Source organism: Thunnus albacares, chromosome 15 (assembly GCF_914725855.1).
Source record: "Thunnus albacares chromosome 15, fThuAlb1.1, whole genome shotgun sequence".
NCBI lineage: Eukaryota > Metazoa > Chordata > Actinopteri > Scombriformes > Scombridae > Thunnus > Thunnus albacares.
The window spans coordinates 21,064,243-21,086,059 of record NC_058120.1 but is presented as its reverse complement, the minus strand read 5'-3'; the positions used below and the strand labels follow the sequence as shown (position 1 = coordinate 21,086,059).

Sequence of the window (21,817 nt, the reverse complement as noted above, 5' to 3'; positions counted from 1 at the left end):
AATACAGCGGCAGTTCCAAGAGTTTTACATAGAATAAAATGAGATAATAACATAAAATGAAATGTAAACACACATGAAATAGAATAGAAATACAGTTACAGTGAATTAAAGGTTGCCTCAATAAATGGTTTATAAAATACTAAAATGTAGTTACAAACAGATATTATGGCATTTTAAGTGTTTATTAATGTAAAATATCTGTTGACAATCATAATGTCTCTTATGAAGACATATTTTATATTATAACAAGTGTGTTTTACTATATCTTCATTCATTATCTGTTTAGACACCAGCCTCCACTTAAAGGTGCCCACAGGAGGATTTATAGTAGTCAAATACATTAACAAACACACATGTCTGATTGTACGTTATAAACTGTTTATTAACTGCTAGGATACTGCTTATAAAAGCTAAACATGGGGATTTAAAGTGTTACAGAAAAGGAAAGTGTAGTGGTGAAATTAAAGGCGCAGAGGATCAACTTAGTCTTAAATTTAGATGTGTAAGTGGTTTAAGTTTGGGTGCTTTTAAGATCATCTGGAAGTCGGTTTCATCTGTGTGCAGCATTGCAGCTAAAAGCAGCTTCATCATGGTCGGACTGCCTCCTAAAGATCCAGGAAACCTGCTGGATTTATATTCTTCAAATAGATCAGACATGTATTTTGGTATTTTGATTTTTAAGCCAGCAGCATTACTTTAAAATCTACTCATTTTACGACGATGACTAACCGGGAGCCAGTGTAAAGATTTAAGATTAAGATTTGTTTAATGGTGTTTTTGAGAACACCAGACAAGAGACATGAGTTGATATTTTTCTTTAAAAAAAAAAAGAAGTTTGATTTAGCTTCATTTCTTCGTGGGAGAAGGGTAAGAATAAACTGGAAAAAAAAGATCAGGTCCAAAGAGGTTGATCCCTCCTGTCTGAACATTCACTGTTCAAAGGTAGGAGAGTAAAAAGTGTTTTCATTGTTTTGACATGGTCTGGTGATGTGAGTTTAGATTCCCTCTGTGATAATTGTAGCATGTCATTTTGGAATGCAAATATTTCGATCTCGCACAGATCTTAGTACAGGAAACACTGCATATTGGTAGTCATGGTGATGCATCTAAATGTTTATGCAAATCCAACAGCAGTAGTCAACTGATATAAGGGGTATCCGGTGCTTTAAAACGCATCCGGTGCTATAAAAATGTGAACAAACACACCAGAATTATCAGTTCAAACACAACAAACACACCCAGTGAAGAAAAAACAGACACTAAATATGTTTCTGGCTCCTAAAAGTCTCACAGCGCAGGCTTAATGTATTACGCTGAGGACCATTTCTTGATGTGATCATAACAAACGCACCCCGCAGGCAGTAAGCACACTCATAAAGCACTTATGTTCGCTTACAATGGACTTAAATTGAGGTGTTGCCATTTTTTTTTTCGGTCGAGCAGGATGGAGAAGGAAGCCGGAGTAATTTGCCAATGAAGGCCTGCTGTGTCAGCATGAATCAGAGGCCTTCAGTCATGAAGCTGTAAAATTAAACCCATAAACCTATTAAAGGCTGGAAAATGAGCATGGAAATGACTCCCAGCTATAATAACTCATGGGTGCAGACCTGGGTGGGCCTGATACCTCAGATCAGCTTAATACATTGATTCAATGAAACTATCAGATGGACCGAAAGGGTGTGGATGTTAGGTTATGAATGGACTTTAGATTAGTTAAATCCAGATTATTTGACATTATGAGAGTTAAATAAGACACAGCTACAAATGAGAAGGAGGACACAATAAATTCTAAAGTTGTTTTTGTTGTGGTAATTGATCTAAAGCGAGTAATTCATCCAGTGAATTACTAAAGTGGCTAAAATCATAAATCCAATATTTAAATGAAACAATTATCTAGTTTATCATCGGTAAAATCACATCAAATCAAGACAAACAAGAAAAAATAAACAAATAACAGAAGAATTATAAGAGTCTTAGACTTTTCCATAACAATGTTACCTTCCTTTTAAAGCTCTCGTGTGCAGGGTTTTAAACTTTCTGACTCTGGCGACTCCTAGTGATCAAAAAATACACTGCGGCAGACAGAAATACACATCAATACACTCATCACCTTACAGATCCAACCTGGAGTCAAGGGGATGAGAGACAACACAAACAGAGACTTTAAAACAAAGGTGGTTTCTGATATTTATAACATCCAATAATAACCTGAGGCACCACATAACCCAGAACCAGTCCCCATGTTTGTATAAAACAAGAACAAGTCTGCACAAACATGTTCAGATTTGGCAAACCAGGTTCAAATCAGGTTTTCAAAGTTCTTGCATTAGTTTATGCTACAAATAGTCAGACCCTCAGGTAACCTGTAAGTTTGTGTTTGCTCTACGATTACACAGCAGTTACCTGCAACGGTTTGATGCTCATTTGTTGAGCAAAAGCATGAATGTTTGCACACAGTTTCATGGCAAACAATCCGATAGTAGTTGAGACATTTCACTCAAAACCATAAATATCAACCACATGGTGGCGCTAGAGGAAATGTCCTCCTCCTCACCGTGAGTTACTGTATTATTTAGAGCTGCAACGGTTAGTCGATTAAATGATTAGTTGATTGACAGAAAATTAATCAGCAACTATTCTGATAATCGATTTATGTTTTTGAATCTTTTTTTTTTTAAAGGAAAAATGCTAAAATTCTCTGGTTTGAGCTTCTTAAATGTGAATATTTTCTGGTTTCTTAAGTCCTCTAAGATAGTTAAGTGAATATCTTTGGGTTGTGGACTGTTGGTTGGGACAAAACAAGAGATTTTAGGTTGCATATGGGATTTGGGAAATATTGATCAACATTTTTATCCATTTTCTGACATTTTAAAGACCCAAATGCAAGCAAATGATCAACAGATTCATCAATAATTAAAATAAAAATCATTTATTGCAGCCTTAGTATTATTGCTATATTGTTGGAATTAATGTTTGTTGTTTTAGGAGTATTAATACTTGCACTTAAGACATTACAGTTGTGAGACAGCAGATTAAGGGACTATTATGAAAGGCACAGCACATCCGCTCCTCCTGGTTTTATGACAGGATCTCTCTGAGACATCACAACACAACTGGAGAACAGGAAGGATTTTTCATATCCTCAAGCATAACAGTGAATCCTTTAAACTGTATCAGATATGTGAATTCATAAAAACAGGCCTGTCAGTTTTAATATGGACCAATGAACACACACACAGCTTTGGCAGCGGGCTATTATTATGCTGAACATCTGTCTTTTCTACAAGATTGGACCTCTCAAAGTGGACCACTTAAATATTATGAAGTGTATTTGTGAAAATAATCTTTAAATTCACCAGTCTGTGCACATGTGGTCCACTCAGAGTTTCCACTCTGCAGTTAAAGAGAGTTGTGAACAGCCACAACCAACCACAACCATATACTTTTCACTTACTTAAACGCAGACCCTTAAAATGATTCAGAACAAACTATTTCTTATTCTCAATATGAATGTCAAGAGTTATTTTTTTCCCATTAGCAGGATGATTTTTTGCTTTGATGGCAGTTATTCCGCCAAGGTATGTAATTTTTCTACAAGGCTGTTGAAGTGTTGAATCAAAATATATGATTACTTCCATCCTTGGATAACAGCTGGAACTGGGACATTTTTATTGCATAAAGTGGCGGTTCCCAACCTGAGGGTGGGGTCATTTTTTTTCTTCTTCTGTTTAATTTATCACAACCCGTGTCCACATTAAATGACGTAATAAATGATGAAGGTCATTATTGCTGAATTTTAAGGGGTCGTAAGCCAAAAAGGTTGAGAACCATTTGTTTAAACCTTTGAAAAATTACAGAACAGACAAGTGATCTGGTATTTTTTTAAATATTTTAACACTTGATTTGTCGAACTTTTTAGCTAAATAATGGGGAAAATAAAATTATACAGATTTGTTTGCCATTTTTTTATTCTACATATCGATGGCTGAAGAGCAAAACCTCCTATCTGAAAAATGCACTTCTTTGAGAAAACTAAAAAAAACTTGTTTTCTTGCAGAATGCTATTTGTTAAGGATACCCAATACATATTACACTGTTTTTGGACTATAATATCATATTATTTGTTAACAATACCGACTAGATATTAATGCCTCGCAAAGTGCAGATAGGAGCTTTTGCACTTGGTGCAAGTTGGAAGAGGTTCTACAAAACGATGCTCTAAATTAAGTTAATAATTAAAATTAAATTAAAAATAAAATTAAGTTTGTTTTCAGGTAAAAAGATTAAGTAAATGTAATAGTTACTACATTGTAGTATACTAGGGTCAGAATTCCTTAAGTGGGAAATTCCTTAAATTCAGTGTATTTGCTTCCTTGTCCACTGGAAATGAATGTTCAGTGATTGTGTAACCCACTTGTGCTGTTGCCTCTCTACACATCCAGGGACTCTTGTTGTGTGACTTTTCTGTCACAACGAAGGGCGGGATTATCTTGCAGACAGACTGAATATGAGCAGCCTTCCGTGTTCTCATCATCCAAAGTGAAATCCGCCAATCAGAAAATTCTGCAGATAGGAGGTTTTGCGCTTTGGCCATCGATATTTAACAAAACGTTTCCAGAGTTGTTGCTTTGTAGTGATGACCCTTCAGAGAATGATCGCCCGATTGCAGGTCCTCTTGGATTTATGGAGTTTTATAACAACTTTCTGCTCATTGTTTAGTTGTCTGGCTGCAACTCTACTGTTTTGGTTCACTCTCACTGTTGTAATGGTGTCATATTTGGCCGCAGCTGGCGGCTGTTTTCAGCAAAAAAAAAAGCTTTAAAAAAGCCTTAAAAACCCACTGTACACTACTCAGCATCAAATGGCAACCAGACACAGTTAGGGACTAGCTGGTGAACATAATGGAGGATTTAGCAGCTAAAAAACTTGATGTTTGAGTGAATATTCGCTAGGTGGACAGATACACGACTCCAAATGAATAATAATGTTGTTTCATAACAGCTGGATGCATAAATGAGCAACTGTTTGCTAACAAGTTCAACATATCAACAACAAAGGTGAAGATAAATGATGTTTTGTGCTCACAACTTATTTCTGCTGCCCCAAGTGGCCAAAAATCAGTTAAGGCAGGTTTAAAGAGCAACTTAACACCACTTGAAATCTTCCTGCAGTGATGTAGACGTGTACTCCAGGGCATGTCAGTACAGCATGATGTCATAATGGCGGATGTGGTTACAGGTGCAATGGACATGAAACTCACAGAGTCACAGAGGGAAGTGAAACAGCCAGATGTTAAGTTACTGAAGTACTTTATGTCCATAATAGAACAAATTCACATTGAAGTTCCTCATTTTAAATCACAGAATTTTGAAGAATTAGGTCATGAAAGTCAAAAAGTTGGACTAATATTGAAAGAAAACTTCATTTTGCAGCAACACCTTCCTATCGTCATTACTGGCTTCATTCAGGGCAAATAAAGTGCAGAGTGTGAAATTTGGATCACATGCCCCTGCACGACCTCCTGCCTTGAGAAATGGTAACTCAGGGAGTGACTTCAACCCTGTGAAGCCTCCCCTCAGACTCCTGTTGGCTTGATGTTTCAGCTCTGAGGTTCCAGCAGAGTTTCATTTTTAGCGGATGACCAGTCAGGCGTTGGAGTGATTAGAGCCGTGGCGGTTACTTAGCAGAATCTGGTCCTCATTTCTGTAATTGAATATGCATGGTTGTCTCAGATACTCCCTCTGTTCACAGTCCCTCCCTTTTTCATTCCTTCCTTTATCGCTCCACCTCCGTTGTTTTCATCTTCCCACCTTCCATCCTCCCTCCCTTCTTACATTACTCCCTACCTCCACCCATCCTCCCTCCCATCTCATTTACCAGTATTGGGCTGGAGTTGATTAGTGCTGCTGGATGTATCTGTTTCCACTGCAGTGCCCCGTCTCAGCAGATGTGTATAAATAGGCCCTCTGGCGTTGTAAGTGCTAATAAGGATCCAGCGTGTGTGCAGAAAAGAGGAGCTGCTGCCATAAGCATTAGTATGGCAGCCAGCTCCCCTTAAATGCACACAAAGATGGGGATTCATCAGCAACTCCAAGCCCAGGAGGAAGCCTCTGCACTGGGGTAGATAATGAGGCAGCCAGGCCTCAGAGCCTGGATCTCCAAAAAACGTTTTGGTGCATCAATCATGTTTTTTTTTCCTCTGTATAAGCCAAAGGGTAAGAGCCTGGCAAACATTCATCTCCTCCAATTAGAGTTGTAGCAGCTTTAATAACAAGGGCCTCCCTATTAGACTGCAATGAAAACATGGACACCAACATTAGTTCAGTCTGTTTCACACATTTTATACTCTCCTCTCCATCTGTCCATATTAAACTTGTGTAATTACAGTATTACTGAGTTGGAACTATGTGAAATTTCATTGATAAATGTTTTAATTATGTTTACATTTTGTGATTGGCAGACACTTTTATCCAAAGCAACTTACAAGCGAGACAAGACGATCATTATAGAGGCGTTAGAAGCATTAGCGACTCAAAAGAGCTGCGGTGCAAAGTCTCAAGTAGCTGACCGGGTATAAGTGCAATGAGAAAGAGCGCCAACAAGTAAGAAATGCATGGAAGTAGTCAAGTCATAAGACATACCATAAAGAGCATGAAAGTAGTGCAACAATCAACAAAGTGCTAAAAAGGTCAAAAGGGGCTCACAGAGGAGCTGAGATGTTTGAGTGTTTCTTGAATGCACCAACTGAGTCAGCAGACTGTTATCAATTAATTGTTTAGGTCAAGCAACGATGCCAAACATTAACTAGTTCCAGCTTCTCAAATGTGAGACGTTGCTGCTTTTTTTGTCCATATAATCTGAGATGGAATGCCTTTCGGTTTTTATTAGCCATGCTACCAGCTGCATCAAGGGATGGCAATTCCAGTCAATTGGTCAGATGGTCCGGACTGAAATATCTCAACAACTATCGGATGGATTGACATTAAATGTGGTGCAACCATTCATGGTAGCCAGAGGATGAATCCTGCTGACTTTGTTCATCCCCTGACTTTTCACCTAGCACCAACAGCAGGTCAAAGTTGTCACTTATCCAGTGAAATTCCTCAATGGACTGAAACAGACATCGATGGTTCCCAGACGATAAATACTGGCTTTGATCGTCTGACATGTCTTGTGCTACCATGAGGTGGACTTTTTTTCCAATGACCATTGGACAGATTACCATTAAACTTGGTAGACGTTCCCCTCAGCATGACTTAAACTTTACCTCTCGGCATCATCAGATTAAAAGATTTAATTTGTCCGATAATACTTTGGTATCCTGTGTTTATTGCTAATCAGCAAATTTCAGCATTATCATTGTGATCATATTAGCATGCTGATGTTAGTATTTAACTCAAAGCACTGCAGCCATACAGAGCTGCTAGCACAATAGTAGACTTGTTGTAATGTTGGCTGGACATCACATCAGGCTCCGGGTAACTGTCACTGATGTTGTTTTATACACTAAACTATTAATCAACAGGCCTTACTTTCAAGTTTGTACCCTAAAATTTTATCCACTGTTTGGAAACATCCTGCAGATTTTAGCTGCCACTTTTCACATAAATCTCACACTTCTTTGAGGCAGATCCATCCAGGATTTGGCAGGTCCTGGTTCTCAGGCTGAGAGTCCTCGTATCACACCTCCTGCCGGGCTCAGCTTGGCCAGGCACACACAGTATCAGTTGAGCATAACAACGATGATGATAAATCTTTGTGCATGTGCGCAAGAGAAAAAAAAAACAAAAAAATCTCCACATTAATTTCCTGTTTCTTACTCCTACACACATTCTTGTTCACACACACACACACACACACAGACACACAGGAGAGCACCTGGCCACATTCACCAGGATTTCTCTCGACACATGTTGTCTGAGCCTTGAGGGGACTTGGAGACAGGAAGGTTGGAACGAGGTCTGTGATAAATAACCTGTGGTCTCTCTGCGTTCCGGTGATGGATGCTCTGCAATACCAGTGCAAATATAAGTTATCATTAAGTTGGAGGAATTTCTCAGAAGTGTGTTTTTAAATGTAAAAGACGACAGCAATTTTTCAAACTCGAATGACACAAAGAGATGGATGCGAAAGAGCTTTTAGATTCAGCATTTCCCACTGAAATCTTCTAAGGCTTCGCTCTAATCTCTAATTTTCTGCAGCTGTAAGATAGCTAGATAAAGTTGTGTTCTTGTGCTCAGGATCCCTTCTCCCCCTCCCCCCCTCCCATCCTCAACTCCCAACCCTCATATTTGTCTTCCTCCTCCTATCGCCTCCTCCCACGGTTTGGAACAGGCAAAAAGAGTACATGAGGACACATCTGAGCCGCATGCTGTTCTTGTTTGCCTTTCCCAGATTGCCCTGCTGCTCGCCCTGGTGATAGTGGGAGTTGGCAGTTCCCGTCATCATTTTATCTCCAGTGTCAGATCCCGCCATGCTGCAGTTCAGTTAACCATCCTACACTGCCACAGTGATACTGTAACACACACAGACACGGTTCTTGTAGAGGTTTTTACATTTTCTGCACCATTTCTCTGCTGTTGTACACCAGAGAGTACAAAAATATGATGGCAGGCCTGACGAAGAAGAGAGAGGAAACAATAAACTCAATAATCTAACAGTGAGAACGCAGAACACTGAGTGCACATGCAGCTGGTGGGAGGAGACTTCATCATTGACGACTCACTTGAGGTCCGTACAATACTGCCAGGTACAAATCCTTATTTTAAATCTGCAAATTTCAATGTTAGCATCTTACATTTGAACTTCAGTAACCGAGGAGCAGAACTTTTGCAAACCTACAGATAGGCAGGTGCGTCGGAGAAGACCATGGGTCGACAATAATAGAACAAAAGAACCCCAGGACACTGTTTTCTGTGCTTGCAATTAGAGGAGATTTATTGGGAACGTTTCGGTACACAGACCCGATGAAGGAAATAAACCTGATGAAGGTCTGTGTACCGAAACGTTGTTCCCAATAAATCTCCTATAACTGCAAGCATAGAAAACATGGAGTTCTTTGTTCTGAACTTCAATAACAAGAAATATGTATCATGAAATGAATAAAATACACACAGTATGTTTATTTTGAGTAATGCAGGTGTTCTGCTTTATGCTTTAAAAGACACCAAATAGAGAAAAGAGGTAAAAGGTGCAGCATAACTTTTTAATTTAGCCCTAAAGTTTAGATTTCTGTGAGCAAAGAAGTGTGTGCATCTTGAGCTGGGTAATATGGCTGAAATCAATATCATAATATTGATCAAAAGTGTTTTCAAGTAATAAAAATATGGCAAAAATATGTAAAATCACTTATTAAATAGTCAACTTGCAATGACCTGTGTTTAACTGTCAGCATTACATCAGACAAAACTCATGAACAACACAGCATGCAAAACAAAAAAACTTAAAATACATTTTGTTACTTTTTAACCACAATTTGCTTGGAATAATAAATTTGGATGAAAGGATTTTGTAAAATGATAAAAAAAAAAAAAAAAAAAAAAAAAGAATTCCACTGACAGATGAAAAATGATACTCCAGACATTCTTTCGGACAAAAAGAGAGAAATTATGGGTCTCAAACAGCGCAGCTCACCACATATTATGATTTAAAATGTTATGACGGGTGTATTCTTAAGTTTTGCCTCGAACAGCTTGGATGATCCCCAAGAGGATTCTGGACTATAATAAAGAGACAGCAAAAAAAAAAAAAAAAAAAAAAAAAAAAAATGAAGTAAGCAAAGCAAAAGATCCAAATGCCTATTTTAGGAGTTGTTTGATGTTTGATGGACAAATATAAATGAAAGCATGAAAAGATACAGAAACAGCTGGACAGATAGCTGCACAGCTGGACGGTGCTGTGTAGTTTTGTATACCATGTGTGGACCATGTTTTGAACTGCTGCTGCTGACTGTTTTTCTCTTCCTTTCTTAGTGTGATTGTTTAATATGTTTAATCATTTAAATGTTTTTATTGTGTTAAATGTTAAATTTTTATGCACAGACTGCAAACTAATTTCCCTCTTGGATAATAATAAAGTTAATCTTAGTTGACCCCAGATCAACAAAGACTCCAAATGAATACATTATAAATAAATAGTAAATAATACATTAAATGAAATACAAATTAATAGAATAAAATCCAGAAAAATAAATTAGAATCAAAACAAAACAAAACAAAAAAACCCAAATAAAAAAACAGTGGTAATTAATTTGTGGTAGTTAGAATTACTTGCAAATTTGTTTGATTTTTTAATATACTGAAGCGCTATATAAACTGAAACAATAAGGGCCCTTAGGTGTCAGCTGCATTATTATCCATTATGTCTTGTTTTATATGGCCCTGTGTTAAAATGTTTATATTTTCAGTTTACATTATATTTACAGGGTACATATTCCTACATAAAATTGACACACTGTAAACTAGGTGGAGGTCATATTCCAGTTGACCTGATTGGTACATAAATGCAGTATATAATACACTATATGTACATAGAATATAAGAGAATAAAGATTTTTTTTACCCAGAGGCCTTTTAACGAGTTAATCTGACCTTCCTTTTGCCTCAAACCAGTGTTGTAATTCACTACACTGGTTTACAGTGGAAATAAACAACTTGAGTAACAAACAGAAGCCTTTTAACCCATCAAACCATTAAATGAGAACAAGAAGGAGTTTTCTCTACAAAATAAAACACATCTTGATAAGATGATATGAGAGACTCGGCACAGCTCGGCTGTCAGCTGTTGTCACGACGACGCCCTCCTCTGCTCTCAGTAGGTACTGGAGCGCATGAAACACTGCGACGATGCTGCCCCCTTGTGCAGCTTGAGGAATACTTTCAAAGAGAAGCAACAATAACACCACCCATTATTAACTTGGTATGGTTTTAGATCAAAGAAATGAAAAAAAAAATGACACAGTCTTCATTAATATTTTAAAACTTTAATATACAGTGCTTCATAAATCATTACTAAAAACACAGGTGGTAAAAATCAAATCGAAACAAATAAGTTACACTGTAGTAAAAAGCACTTGAGATTCCTTTCCGTTTTTCATCATTAGTGTGAACCCCATATGAAAATAGCATAGAAAGTATGCAAACATAGAATTTCATTCATATATATTTTTCTAATCTTTTAGCTAAATAAACCTTTTTGTCCCCTTAAAATTCCCTTAATCAAACTGGATGAAATAAGGAAAGTTGTACAGCTGTGTGTTTGTGTCGTGGGCCTCAGTTTCATCCATAATCCTATTTCTATTTAGAACAGTTTGAAAACTTTCCGTCACAACAACACCCCCACCCCCACCCCCACCCCCAACCCCCCCCGCGAGAACCTCAAGACGAGCCCAAATAAAAAGGAAATATAAATTAACATACCAAACATGTGAACAGTCTGCAAAACCTTTTTTTTTTTTTTTTTCCATTGACTGGCGTACATTTAAACATTTGACCTCAAAAGCACCCTCGCACACACACATGCACACTTTTTTTTTTTACCAGTATGTCCACACACACACAAACACACCCACACACACACACAAACAGTCTGTGCATAGACCCGAGTTTAACTTGTGGAGTAACTGGTAATTGGAGCCACTTCTCCCCCTACTCCCCACTGTGGTTTAGTCCATGGAAAATAACCTTTTAACCCATTTGTTGCTAAGGCAACAGAAGCTGGCTCCGGGCCGAAGGGCTTAACGTAGAGATATGTAGAGAAAGACAGATCAAAACATGTCGTTTCCATAGTCCGGTTCAGTGCCTCCTATCAGCAACAAGGTAAACAGATAAAAGGCGACCATAGATACACATGTTGAAGTTACACAGAAAACAAAAATATTGAGCCAATATTGGTCTTTAATAACAGCCAGATACTTCTGTCCACCTCAGATATTTTGAATTCCTTCCTAACCATAACTATGTATTTGAAACCTGTCAAATCTACATGTAAATTTGACTATATTTGCACATTTTTTTCATTAAATTATTCACCCTTAGCATACATAAGCTGTGTCACAGCGCTCTTCAGTAACTGCTGACCCACATAACTCAAGGTTTCAACGAAGCGCGTTAGTGTCAAAACAAGCTAAACGCAGTTAAGACACTTTTCCGTTTGCCGGCAAAAGAGAGAGAAACATCTTTCTGGCATTAAAAGGTTTCGAATCAGTGACTTCAGTCTGAAAATATAAGTCTCAGGTTCAAAATCTCCTGTAAAAACCTGTAAAATGTGAGTTAAGTGTGGTTCAGAGTTAATAATGCTTCTTTCCTTTAATGCCTGTTGATTAAATTATTTACTACTAGTAAAAACTAAACTGGTGTAAACGCAGGGGTAGAAAGTACATCACAGGTTGATATCTGGTTCTAAAAAGTCTCATATTGGCACTCAAAATCAGCATTAAGTATGGTTTTGCAGTGAAGAATGTTTCAGCATCTCTTAATGCTTGTTAGCAAATAATTTACTGATAAAATGTTACAATCATAAACAGTCTGCGGAAAGTGTAAAAAGTAAACTCTGGTTGAATCGCTAAGGTAGAAAGTATGTCATAGATGTTGATATCCGGTTCGAAAAAGTGAAGAAAAGTCTCATTTTGGCGTTCAAACTCTTCAAAAAAAATCAGCATTAAGTATGGTTTGCTTCAGCATCTCTTAATGTCTGTGAATAATTTACTGACAAAAACCTACAATCATCAACAGTCTGTGAAAAATGTTAAAAAAAAAAAAAAAAAAAAAGAAGTGTGAACTGAAATGTCAGGGTATCAAATATGTTCTAGATGTTGATATTTGTTTTCAAAATGTGTTCTGAATTTGTTTGTGCTGTTTGTTGTCATTCCCGCTTCATTATGTGTATCTATAGAGACCTGCGGTTTCAACAGTCCGAGTCAGCGCCCGCTATCAGTTACAGGGTTGACAGCGAGGCATCCAGAGCAGCCGGTCATGAGCATGACACAGAGTTGGGGGGGGGGGGGGCTCAGACGCTCTGGTAACGGGGGGGAGAGAGGAGGGGAGGTGGGGGGTCAACTTGTTCTATTGCACATACGTTTCTGCCTTTTCTTCATTTCTGGCTTCCATAAAAATCTCACAGTTATAAACAGGCAGCAAGTAGCATTATTTTTGTTTTTTGTTTAAATTAAAAAAAAAAAAAAAAAAAAACAGCTATGGACAAGTACGGGAAAAAAAGCGCTCAATTAAATTGCAGCCAAAACTTGGATATAATAATAATAATAATAATAATATTAATAATCATCAACAAGAATATTCACAAAAACAACAATAACCATATATAGCTACACAGGCAGAAAGAGTAACATTTACCTGTATATATATATTTATAAAAAAAAAAACAACAACAACAACAACAGTGTAAAATTGATTGTCATTTCAAGATAAAAAGCATCAAAACATCCAAGGCATCAACAGTGAGGAACAAACTGGAAACTATAAAAAGTGACGAGGGCTGAAAGGGGGATGGAGGGGGGGGGGGGGGATTCACAGAACTATAAAGCCCGAATGCTCACGGAGAGAGAACCTATTTGGCGCACGTCATGCGTCTGAGAAAGCTTTTTGGCAGCCTCGAGTGCAGAAGAGCGGCAAAAACAGAGGCGATAGTTTGCACATGCCATCCAGAGCAGGAGAAAACTAACAGCGCGACCCCCTCAGTTCGTTTGTTTCGCCTCGCTGCGCCTCCCCGGCTTCGACGTTTCAGTGTCCGTGTGGCCAAAACTTCATCCGACGCTGGACGGGTTGGGACGCAGTTTTAAAAAGCGAGGGCAAGCTGTGGCTCATCGAGAGAGTGAGAAAGAGAGAGAAAAAGAGAGAGAGAGAGAGAGAGAAAGAGAGAGAGAGAGGGAGAAAAAAAAGGGTCCAAAAAAGTTCCACACCTGTCGAACGAAGCAGGGCGAGACTCAGAAAGTGCTGAGGAAGGCCGCGGCCTGGCGTGGAGAGAGCAGGACAGCGCCGAGAGAGGCGGCATGGCTTTGATTTGACCGAGCCCTGTGACCAAGAGAGGTAAACTCTTGAAAAAGCTTTTCAAGCAGAGTAAAGGGGTGTTTTGGAAAAGCATACGCACACACACACGCACACACGCACACTCAGCCAGTCCACACATTCACACTCAAACACATACACCAGTAAACCTGTCCCTGAATGTGCCGAGCAGAGGGAAGTCTTCTTGTTCCACAAAATATACAGAAAGTTCACAGGAAGGTTTCTTCTTCTTTAAAACGTTCCTCCTTCCGCCACACGGTAGAGAAAAAAAAAAAAAACGCTGCGCTCGCGTGGCGTCGCAGTTACTGCCAGTCCTCGTCGTCCTCGTCCTCTCCTTCCGACGAGTCGTCGTTGGTGCTGTCCCCGCCCACCTGCCGCGTCCCGTTCTGCTGCCTCGCGGCCAGGATGGCGGCGGCCTCGGCGGCTGCCTTCGCCGCAGCCCGCTCCTCGGCCTCCTTCTGGCGCAGAGCCGCGGCCTTCTTCTCCTGCTCGGCGTGGCTCTTCATGTGGGCGCTGCGGCTCTTCACTTTGTAGAAAATCCTGCATGATAGAAAGACGAGGTCAAAGGTCATTTATCTCTTTTCAATCTTTTTCAGAGATTAACGTTGCTGTTGCGGCTTCTACTACATAAATGTTTCTTACAGTTTTATTCAGACATGTCAGGTCATCTTTCATATGCTGCATTTAGAGCTGTAACGATTAGTTAATTTATTAGTCAGCTGATAGAAAATGAATCTACTATTTTGATAACTGACTACTTGTTTTAATCATTTTACAAGCAAAAATGCCAAAAAATTCACAGGTTCCAGCTTCTCAAATGAGAAGATTTGCTGCTTTTCTTTGACAAAATGAATGAACGAATGAATTCTAACACTTATTTTGCTGTTGAAGTCTTAATTAATGACCGCTGTGATTGCATTGGACGCTCGGCCCCGCTTCTCACTAGCAAATCCTCCTATAATCTCATCAGTGTCATCATTTATTAGACGGGAAATTCTACTTCCTCTTTTATAACATCCCAAAAGCTCACAAGCATAAAATAAGACATTAAGTTCAGACTCTCATTTCATTCTTATCGCACGCTGTACGTGAAGCATTTAACTAGATATTTATCTATGCAGTTAGCGCTGATGAATATTGAAAATATACTGTGGTTTTTGTTTTGCGTCTTTTGAACTGCAATGCAATGGAAAAAAACAACAACCCAAAAACATTTTCATCGACTGATACAACACACACACACTTCTAACACAATTTTTATTTTCTTTGTGCAAAGGAGATATTAAGCGAAGGATAATTTTATAACAGTGGTCTTAAAAAGGAGGAACAAGATGTGCATTTCATGTTTTTCCTCTGTATTTAACTTTGTGCTGACGACATTCGTTTCAGGCTCGTGTTCAACGTATTACAGGAAAGGCTGTCTTTTACTGGTCTTATTAAGACATGAGGCCCGCATGTAAAATTGCCATCAGATTTATGTAATGAGGTGGATGTCTGAGAAGGAAAAGAGCAGAGTAGGAAAAAAGAAAAGGCAATGGGGGCTGAATCTTATTAGTTCTTGTTAGTTCATGCAGTTTGTTGATGTTCTGTAAATTCCTGAGGCAAAACTTCCAATCTGCCTGATTAGTGAAAAAAAAAAAAAACAACTCTTATCCGGTATGTTGTTTACAGGTTGGAAGATGGATAGAAAGCATCTCTGTTAACAGCCCAAAACATCTTACACATGTTTCTAAAGTCAGTACTTTAATAACAGTTATTATCCTTTTGATCGCTCTTCATAAAGATTGCGGTTGAATGTAGTAGGATGCCTGGAAATAGTGGCTGGCTAATGACAAGCTGTATCACTCTACAACATTATTCACAACAATGAATGTCACAGCATGAGACACACAGCAGTGAGTCTATATGCAATTTCCAGCATCTTTCAAGCATTGTAAATGTCTAATAAGCCCGGCTGGATTCCCTGTAACATATTCTAGCAGGCTGTGTAGCGGTGAATAATCTATAACGAGCACACTTTGAGCAGGTGAAGTATTTAAGGGGCGAGTGCACTGTAGCTCTTATCAAGTTGCTGGGTAGAGTTGCACTGACAGGAGGCGCAATGTGCCGGATCTACTCTGTGTTTCAGTTGCTAGGACACAGTTGGCAATAACAGGTCCGGTGTTGCCAGAGGACAGACTGTTATTTAATCAAAGCATGACAGGACGGTTTGATTCTTTCAAACACTGTGACACACTCGCCTCTATTTACAAATACATACTCCGAGTGGGCAATTGCAATGGCAACATTTCCTGCAGAAAATATGTGTTTTTACATCTTACTCGTTTGGACTGAGGTCATTTATGTAACTCGACCGCTTGCTGCTGTCAGCTTTGCATAAATAAACATCGTCTCCAACACAACAGCGACTGTGACATTTCTGATCACTGACCTGCCACATTTCTTGCAGGGGAACTCTCCCTCCTGGCCGGCCGAGCCTTTGTTGCCTACTGAGGGGTTGGTCCGCCGTGTGTTGCCATCGTAGTGTGGTTTGGAGGTGGGAGGGGGTGGATGAGGCGGGTGGATGACCCGGGACAGAGGCTGGTCCCTCCCAGAGTCCTCCTGGCCTTTAATGATCAGGACGGTCCCGGGCTGCACGCACAATAAAAAGTGAGAGATGCAGTTAACATGAAAGCTCCTAAAGACATTTAACAGTCACTGAGACCAATTAAGAAAGTAATGAGACTGAAGCCGCTTTTATGAGCTCCTTTTATGTAAGATAGTATTACAATGGCACGCCAGTACATATACATACGGACACACGTTTTGAGAAAACAGCAACACACGACGCCTTTCGACGACTTATTATGTGTGCTAAACGGTGAATGTAGATTATGAGGATAAAGCTTTCCTGCTGTGTCATTGTTTGCTGAAAGACATAATGGGGTTACACAATCCAGAGAGGGTGGACATCAGCCAAGTTAGCGCCTCTAAACATCCAGCAGGGGGCAGCAAAACCAACGCCTCTCCAAAAAGGACAAGTCGGGCAGAGTTCATAAGGACAAACATGATAGTCTGATGAGGCCAACTGAGGTTTCTAACCAGGAGCATATGGAGGTCGCTTGTTTGTAGCCTTAATGTTGCTATGCTAGCAAGTTTTCGTTGAGTCTATTTAAAGTGAGTCTTTGAGAATTAGTCAGATCTAAAAGTGTTGAGGAAGCCTAGTTAAAGCAATGGGAGGCTCGTGTAATGTATTCATAAGAGGAAACAGGTGCACTTCTCCTCCTAAAAGTCAGCTGTGTCATTCATAGTTTAAAAAAAAAAAACAGCAAGACAAGGTGATTCTTTTGTGTGCGTGTGTGTGTGTGTGTGTGTGCCACCTTTTTTCCTGACTTTGTTCTGGAGAATACAAGCAATGTGCCTTTGCAGCCGTTGAGCAAATAAATTCTTGACAAGTTAAAAAGGCATTTCCCTGACGTCTTTACCACAGAAACAGAACGGAGACTGAATAATCTGTCAAGACGCCAAGAATCACCGGTGTCGCAGAATGTCATGACGAGGAGCTCGAAAAGAGGAAAGAAAAAAAGAAAAGTCTGAGAAAATTATTCCAATCCGTTCCAAGAGCCTGATGGGAAAGCGCGCAAGTATGCGATTCCTAAAGATGAAGCATTAACTGCACCTGAAAACACACTCGGACAAGCTACACGAACGGGGCATTTGGGAGGGATTTCGTTACACTTTAATGGAAGTATTTAATGTTTCACTTTTATGAGAGAAAAGACTTTAAGGATGAGGACCATCTTGAACTAATATTATCTTTCCCAGCAGGACTAGTCTGAAAGCATTTTGTATCTTTAAAAAGACTAAAAACATGTGTTGGAATAAGTTGGGGAAGGAGGGGTGGTGGTCATCTTATATTCAGGACAGTAAATCAGTAAACACGCAACCAAATACATTTAATTGCAGATACTGTCGTTGTGCAAAAAAACTACAGAAGTTATATTTTAAAAAATTTAAAAAAAAGCTTCCTTGGCTGTAAACTGATGACAGAAACACACATCCTGGACTTAAAATGGATAAAAAAAATAGTTATGAACCATGTTGTCACTCCAAAAATAAATATCTTCTCCCACGAGGCTACAGACTGGATTTTGGCCAACGTTGGAACATACTAAACAAAGATAATATTGTTTACAGAATGAAACTATATTTTTATCTCATCTTTGAGGGCAAAGACATTTGAATAGTTTCTGCATAAAAAAAAAACAAAACAAAAAAAAAACTGTTCTGGTATCCATTATCTACTTATTTTATTTCTCCATTCAGTCATGGGTTCATTTCCCCTGCAGAGCTGATTATCAATTTCACACACTCACGTTCTCAGAGGACTGCACCGCGTGTGTCACCCTGGTGGGGCCGACATCCTGTTTCCTGTCAGCTGACCCTTCCCACTTCCTGCTGTCCTCCTCCCTCTGCGGCTCCAGTCTGTGAGAGCCCTGCAGACGCAAGCAATAAGACATTATAAGGAGCAATCGTCGAAGATGATATTCTTAGATGATATACACTAAATACTTACAAAAAGAAAAAGGAGGCCATTTGTTAATTTATGTATGCATGTAGCGTTGCACTGTTACCACAACAACCACCAAAACTGTATCTGCAATGTTTCCGTAGATGAAAGAAATCTCTGTATCTCATATTAAAATCAACATTGTGTAACACAGACAAACACACAACAAATACACCACTGGTGGATCTGAGCTGCAGCTGCCCGGACGGTTCAGTTGAACACTCGACTGGTCAATGAAAAATATTCTGATCCTAAATATTTCTGAACTGACACGCTGCAGTTTCACATCTAAATAAAGCGCTGCTGTGTCACGTCTAATCATATCACCCAGTGGTTAAACATCGCGTTCATTCTGTTGATTCCTGATCAGATTAACTTGTGACACCCGCTCCATTACTCCCTGTGTACTTCAGACAGTGCCCCTACTCCCTTTTTGCAGAAGCTTGTGAACTAGCTAATCTTTCATACTTGGACAAGCTTTGGTCTGCTTTGTGTCAGGGTCTTGATCCTTCCTGTGGGGGCGTAACTTGCTAAAAAATGTCTATACAAGAGGCAACAAACTAAATCTTTATCTCAAGTATAGATATTAAATATAACATTTCACTTACCTTATGGTCCGTCTCCTCCTCAGTTGTCTTGCTCTCAAGAGGCTCGGCCTCCCCGTAGATTAGCGTCCCGTTGCGGCCGATCTTGACATGTTTCTTGTACGTGTAGTAAAACTCCACACACTGCGCCACAGTCTTAGTGGTGACCTGTGAACAACAGACACAGTCCCTGTTAACTTTGAATAGTCTTTGTTTTTTTTTTAATGCCACTGAATGTCACTGAGCACCTAAGGTCATTTTGGAGGTATGCAGGAAGTACAACCACAGCCAAGTATAAGACCAGAAAGAGCAACTTCAGATGATGTGTGACCTTTGGTACCATTTTTAATGCATTGTTGTTTGTATTTGTAGTGTATGTAGTGTATTTTGTAATTTTTTATTTTTTATTTTGTGCTTTTTTGGCAAATGCTACTAATAAATTTCCAACTTTAGATAATAAAATTAAAGTTGATGTGTTTTGTTGCAGCTGTTTGGTACAACAAATGCCTAAAGCACATTCATCAATAAAATTTAAAAGCCCTTAATCTGGTGATTTGGCCTATAAACACAGTAAAACTATAAAACTGAGAATTTAGCCTCACCCTGGATCAGTGAAGTGGTGAACACAGGAAAATCAAATACTTTTGCACTCTTGTGGAGAAGCAATAATTGACTACGACACTTCAAATAATAGGTTAGGGTTACGGTAACGTTGTTGGAGGAAGGAAACATTGTTCCAGAGTGACTGTATTTTCCTTTACCCACCCACGGTCAGACAATATATCATCATGTGCAGACTGTTTTTTGTTGGGGGGGTTACAAACTGTTGGCAGAGAGGATTGAATCCAGCGGCTACTGGGTAGCCTCGTCTAACTAAGAGTTTTTGAAAATTCCTTTTCCTTTGTGTTTGAAACCACAAACATACCTGTTTCTGCACCATGAAGAAGTCCTTCTTGTATGTGGAGATGCCTTTGTTGAACTGGCGTCGCTCAGCTGCTGTCCAGCTGTCTGATCCTGAGGGAGGGAGGCAGAGAAAGAGAGAGAGAGAGAGAGAGAGAGAGAGAGCGACATTTAAAAACAGAAAAAGACGCAACATCTTAATGGTCAGTTTAAAAAACACTCTAGTATCTGCCTCCCAACTGATATCTGGAGATCCTGACATGTTCAACCCCAACCCCCCAACCTTAAAACCACACACACACACACACACACCAAAAAAAAAAAAAAAAAACACACGATAAACAATGGGTCTCTTGTCTTCTGCTTGGGGATTAACCACATGCTGTAAACCCCCTCCCTATTTCCCTCCTTCCCTCATCACATTGACCCTGACAATCCTCCACAGTCACTCACTACCACCACCACCCCCAATACCACCACCACCACCACCACTACCACCACCACCACACTCTCTCTTCTGCAGCTGCCATCGCTTAGAGGCAAGGCTGGAGGCTTTTAGAGTCCATCACTGTCAGATGGTAAAAAGACTGGGCAAGAAAACGATTCACTCATCCATGATTATACACTGAATGAAAAGTTGACAGATATGACAAACATCCACACATGCAGGATTCATCTTTGCTGAAATCAGGACTTTCAACTAATTATGAGCCGATTGTGAGTTTGCTTTGAACTTCTTTAATTTCAGAAAATCATGACAATCACAGGAAAATATTTAAGTATCAATTTCATATTTACTTTCCGTGACTGATAATTCACTTGTCATGGTCGCTGAATCATGTTGGAGCAGTAAAAAAAACAAAACAACACATCCATTTGCTACTGTAAGTAAGAAAATCTATTGAAATATTATATTCAAAAGGTTTTTAAATGACCAACCTGAGTAGTGGTAGTTCGACAGATAATGAGACTTTGGGAAAATTGGATTCCTCAGCATCAGGAGAGACAGAGCAGCCTGAAAAACAAATAACATTTTATTTAAAACTGAACAAACATGGCACATTAGCTGAACAGCAGTGATTGTTATGAGCTTTTTTATACAGCAAGTCACTCCTGCCAAGCAATCCGACTCCTGGTCTGTTAGGCGCTCTGATTGCACCTTATAAACCCGTAAAACACACTGAGCCAAACAATGAATCTGTTGCTTACAGGTAACCAGGGAGTGAGATAACCATCGTTCTCATTTTTCCTGCATGCATCAAGTTCCTGAGTGCACTATATCATGTTTATGCTCACTGTGGCATTGTCAAAATAACAATTAACTTTCTGCTCTTTGAGAAGCAACTGCGTATGAATGCTGAAAGACAGCAGTTTGAGCCTGACCGCTGCAGAGAGTGGGTGCTCTGACAGCCCCCTCCCCACCCCCTCGTAGTTTCCTTGACAACGTTGGACCAGTGCTGGTCGCTAGGGGCTTGAAATCTCTACCACTACTACCACAAAGCACTCCGACAGCTCTGCTGTTAAGTCTGCATCAGGCTGCGAGTCGACTCCAGTTACTGCATCTTCAATAATGGAAGTATTGATTTCAGATCACGGTTTAAGGCGATATAATGCACAATGTAAATGAAAATCAGCGTCAAATACTCCGCTTCAGTAATTTCATGTTGTAAAACTAGTCTTCTTCACACAAGACTGAAATAATCTGAGTTCAATTTTTGATTTTAAAATGCAACTGAAGTTTGTGAAACCAAGTATTTAGTACT

The 21,817-nt window shown here is 39.4% G+C and overlaps 1 protein-coding gene across 3 annotated transcripts in view; it reads right to left on the bottom strand.

Moving 5' to 3' along the window:
* Positions 1-11,462: 11,462 nt before the first annotated feature.
* The window catches only part of mideasb (mitotic deacetylase associated SANT domain protein b), a 26,904-nt gene continuing 16,549 nt past the window's right edge, over positions 11,463-21,817 (bottom strand). For all 3 annotated transcript variants that reach the window (XM_044375734.1, XM_044375735.1, XM_044375733.1), the window contains exons 8-13: positions 20,994-21,069; positions 20,080-20,168; positions 19,179-19,322; positions 18,377-18,496; positions 16,453-16,652; positions 11,463-14,561 (exon numbers count right to left, since the gene is read on the bottom strand). In XM_044375734.1, coding sequence (XP_044231669.1) covers positions 14,324-14,561; positions 16,453-16,652; positions 18,377-18,496; positions 19,179-19,322; positions 20,080-20,168; positions 20,994-21,069 — 867 coding nt within the window. In that variant the 3' untranslated portion in view covers positions 11,463-14,323. The remainder of the gene's footprint in view (positions 14,562-16,452; positions 16,653-18,376; positions 18,497-19,178; positions 19,323-20,079; positions 20,169-20,993; positions 21,070-21,817) is intronic.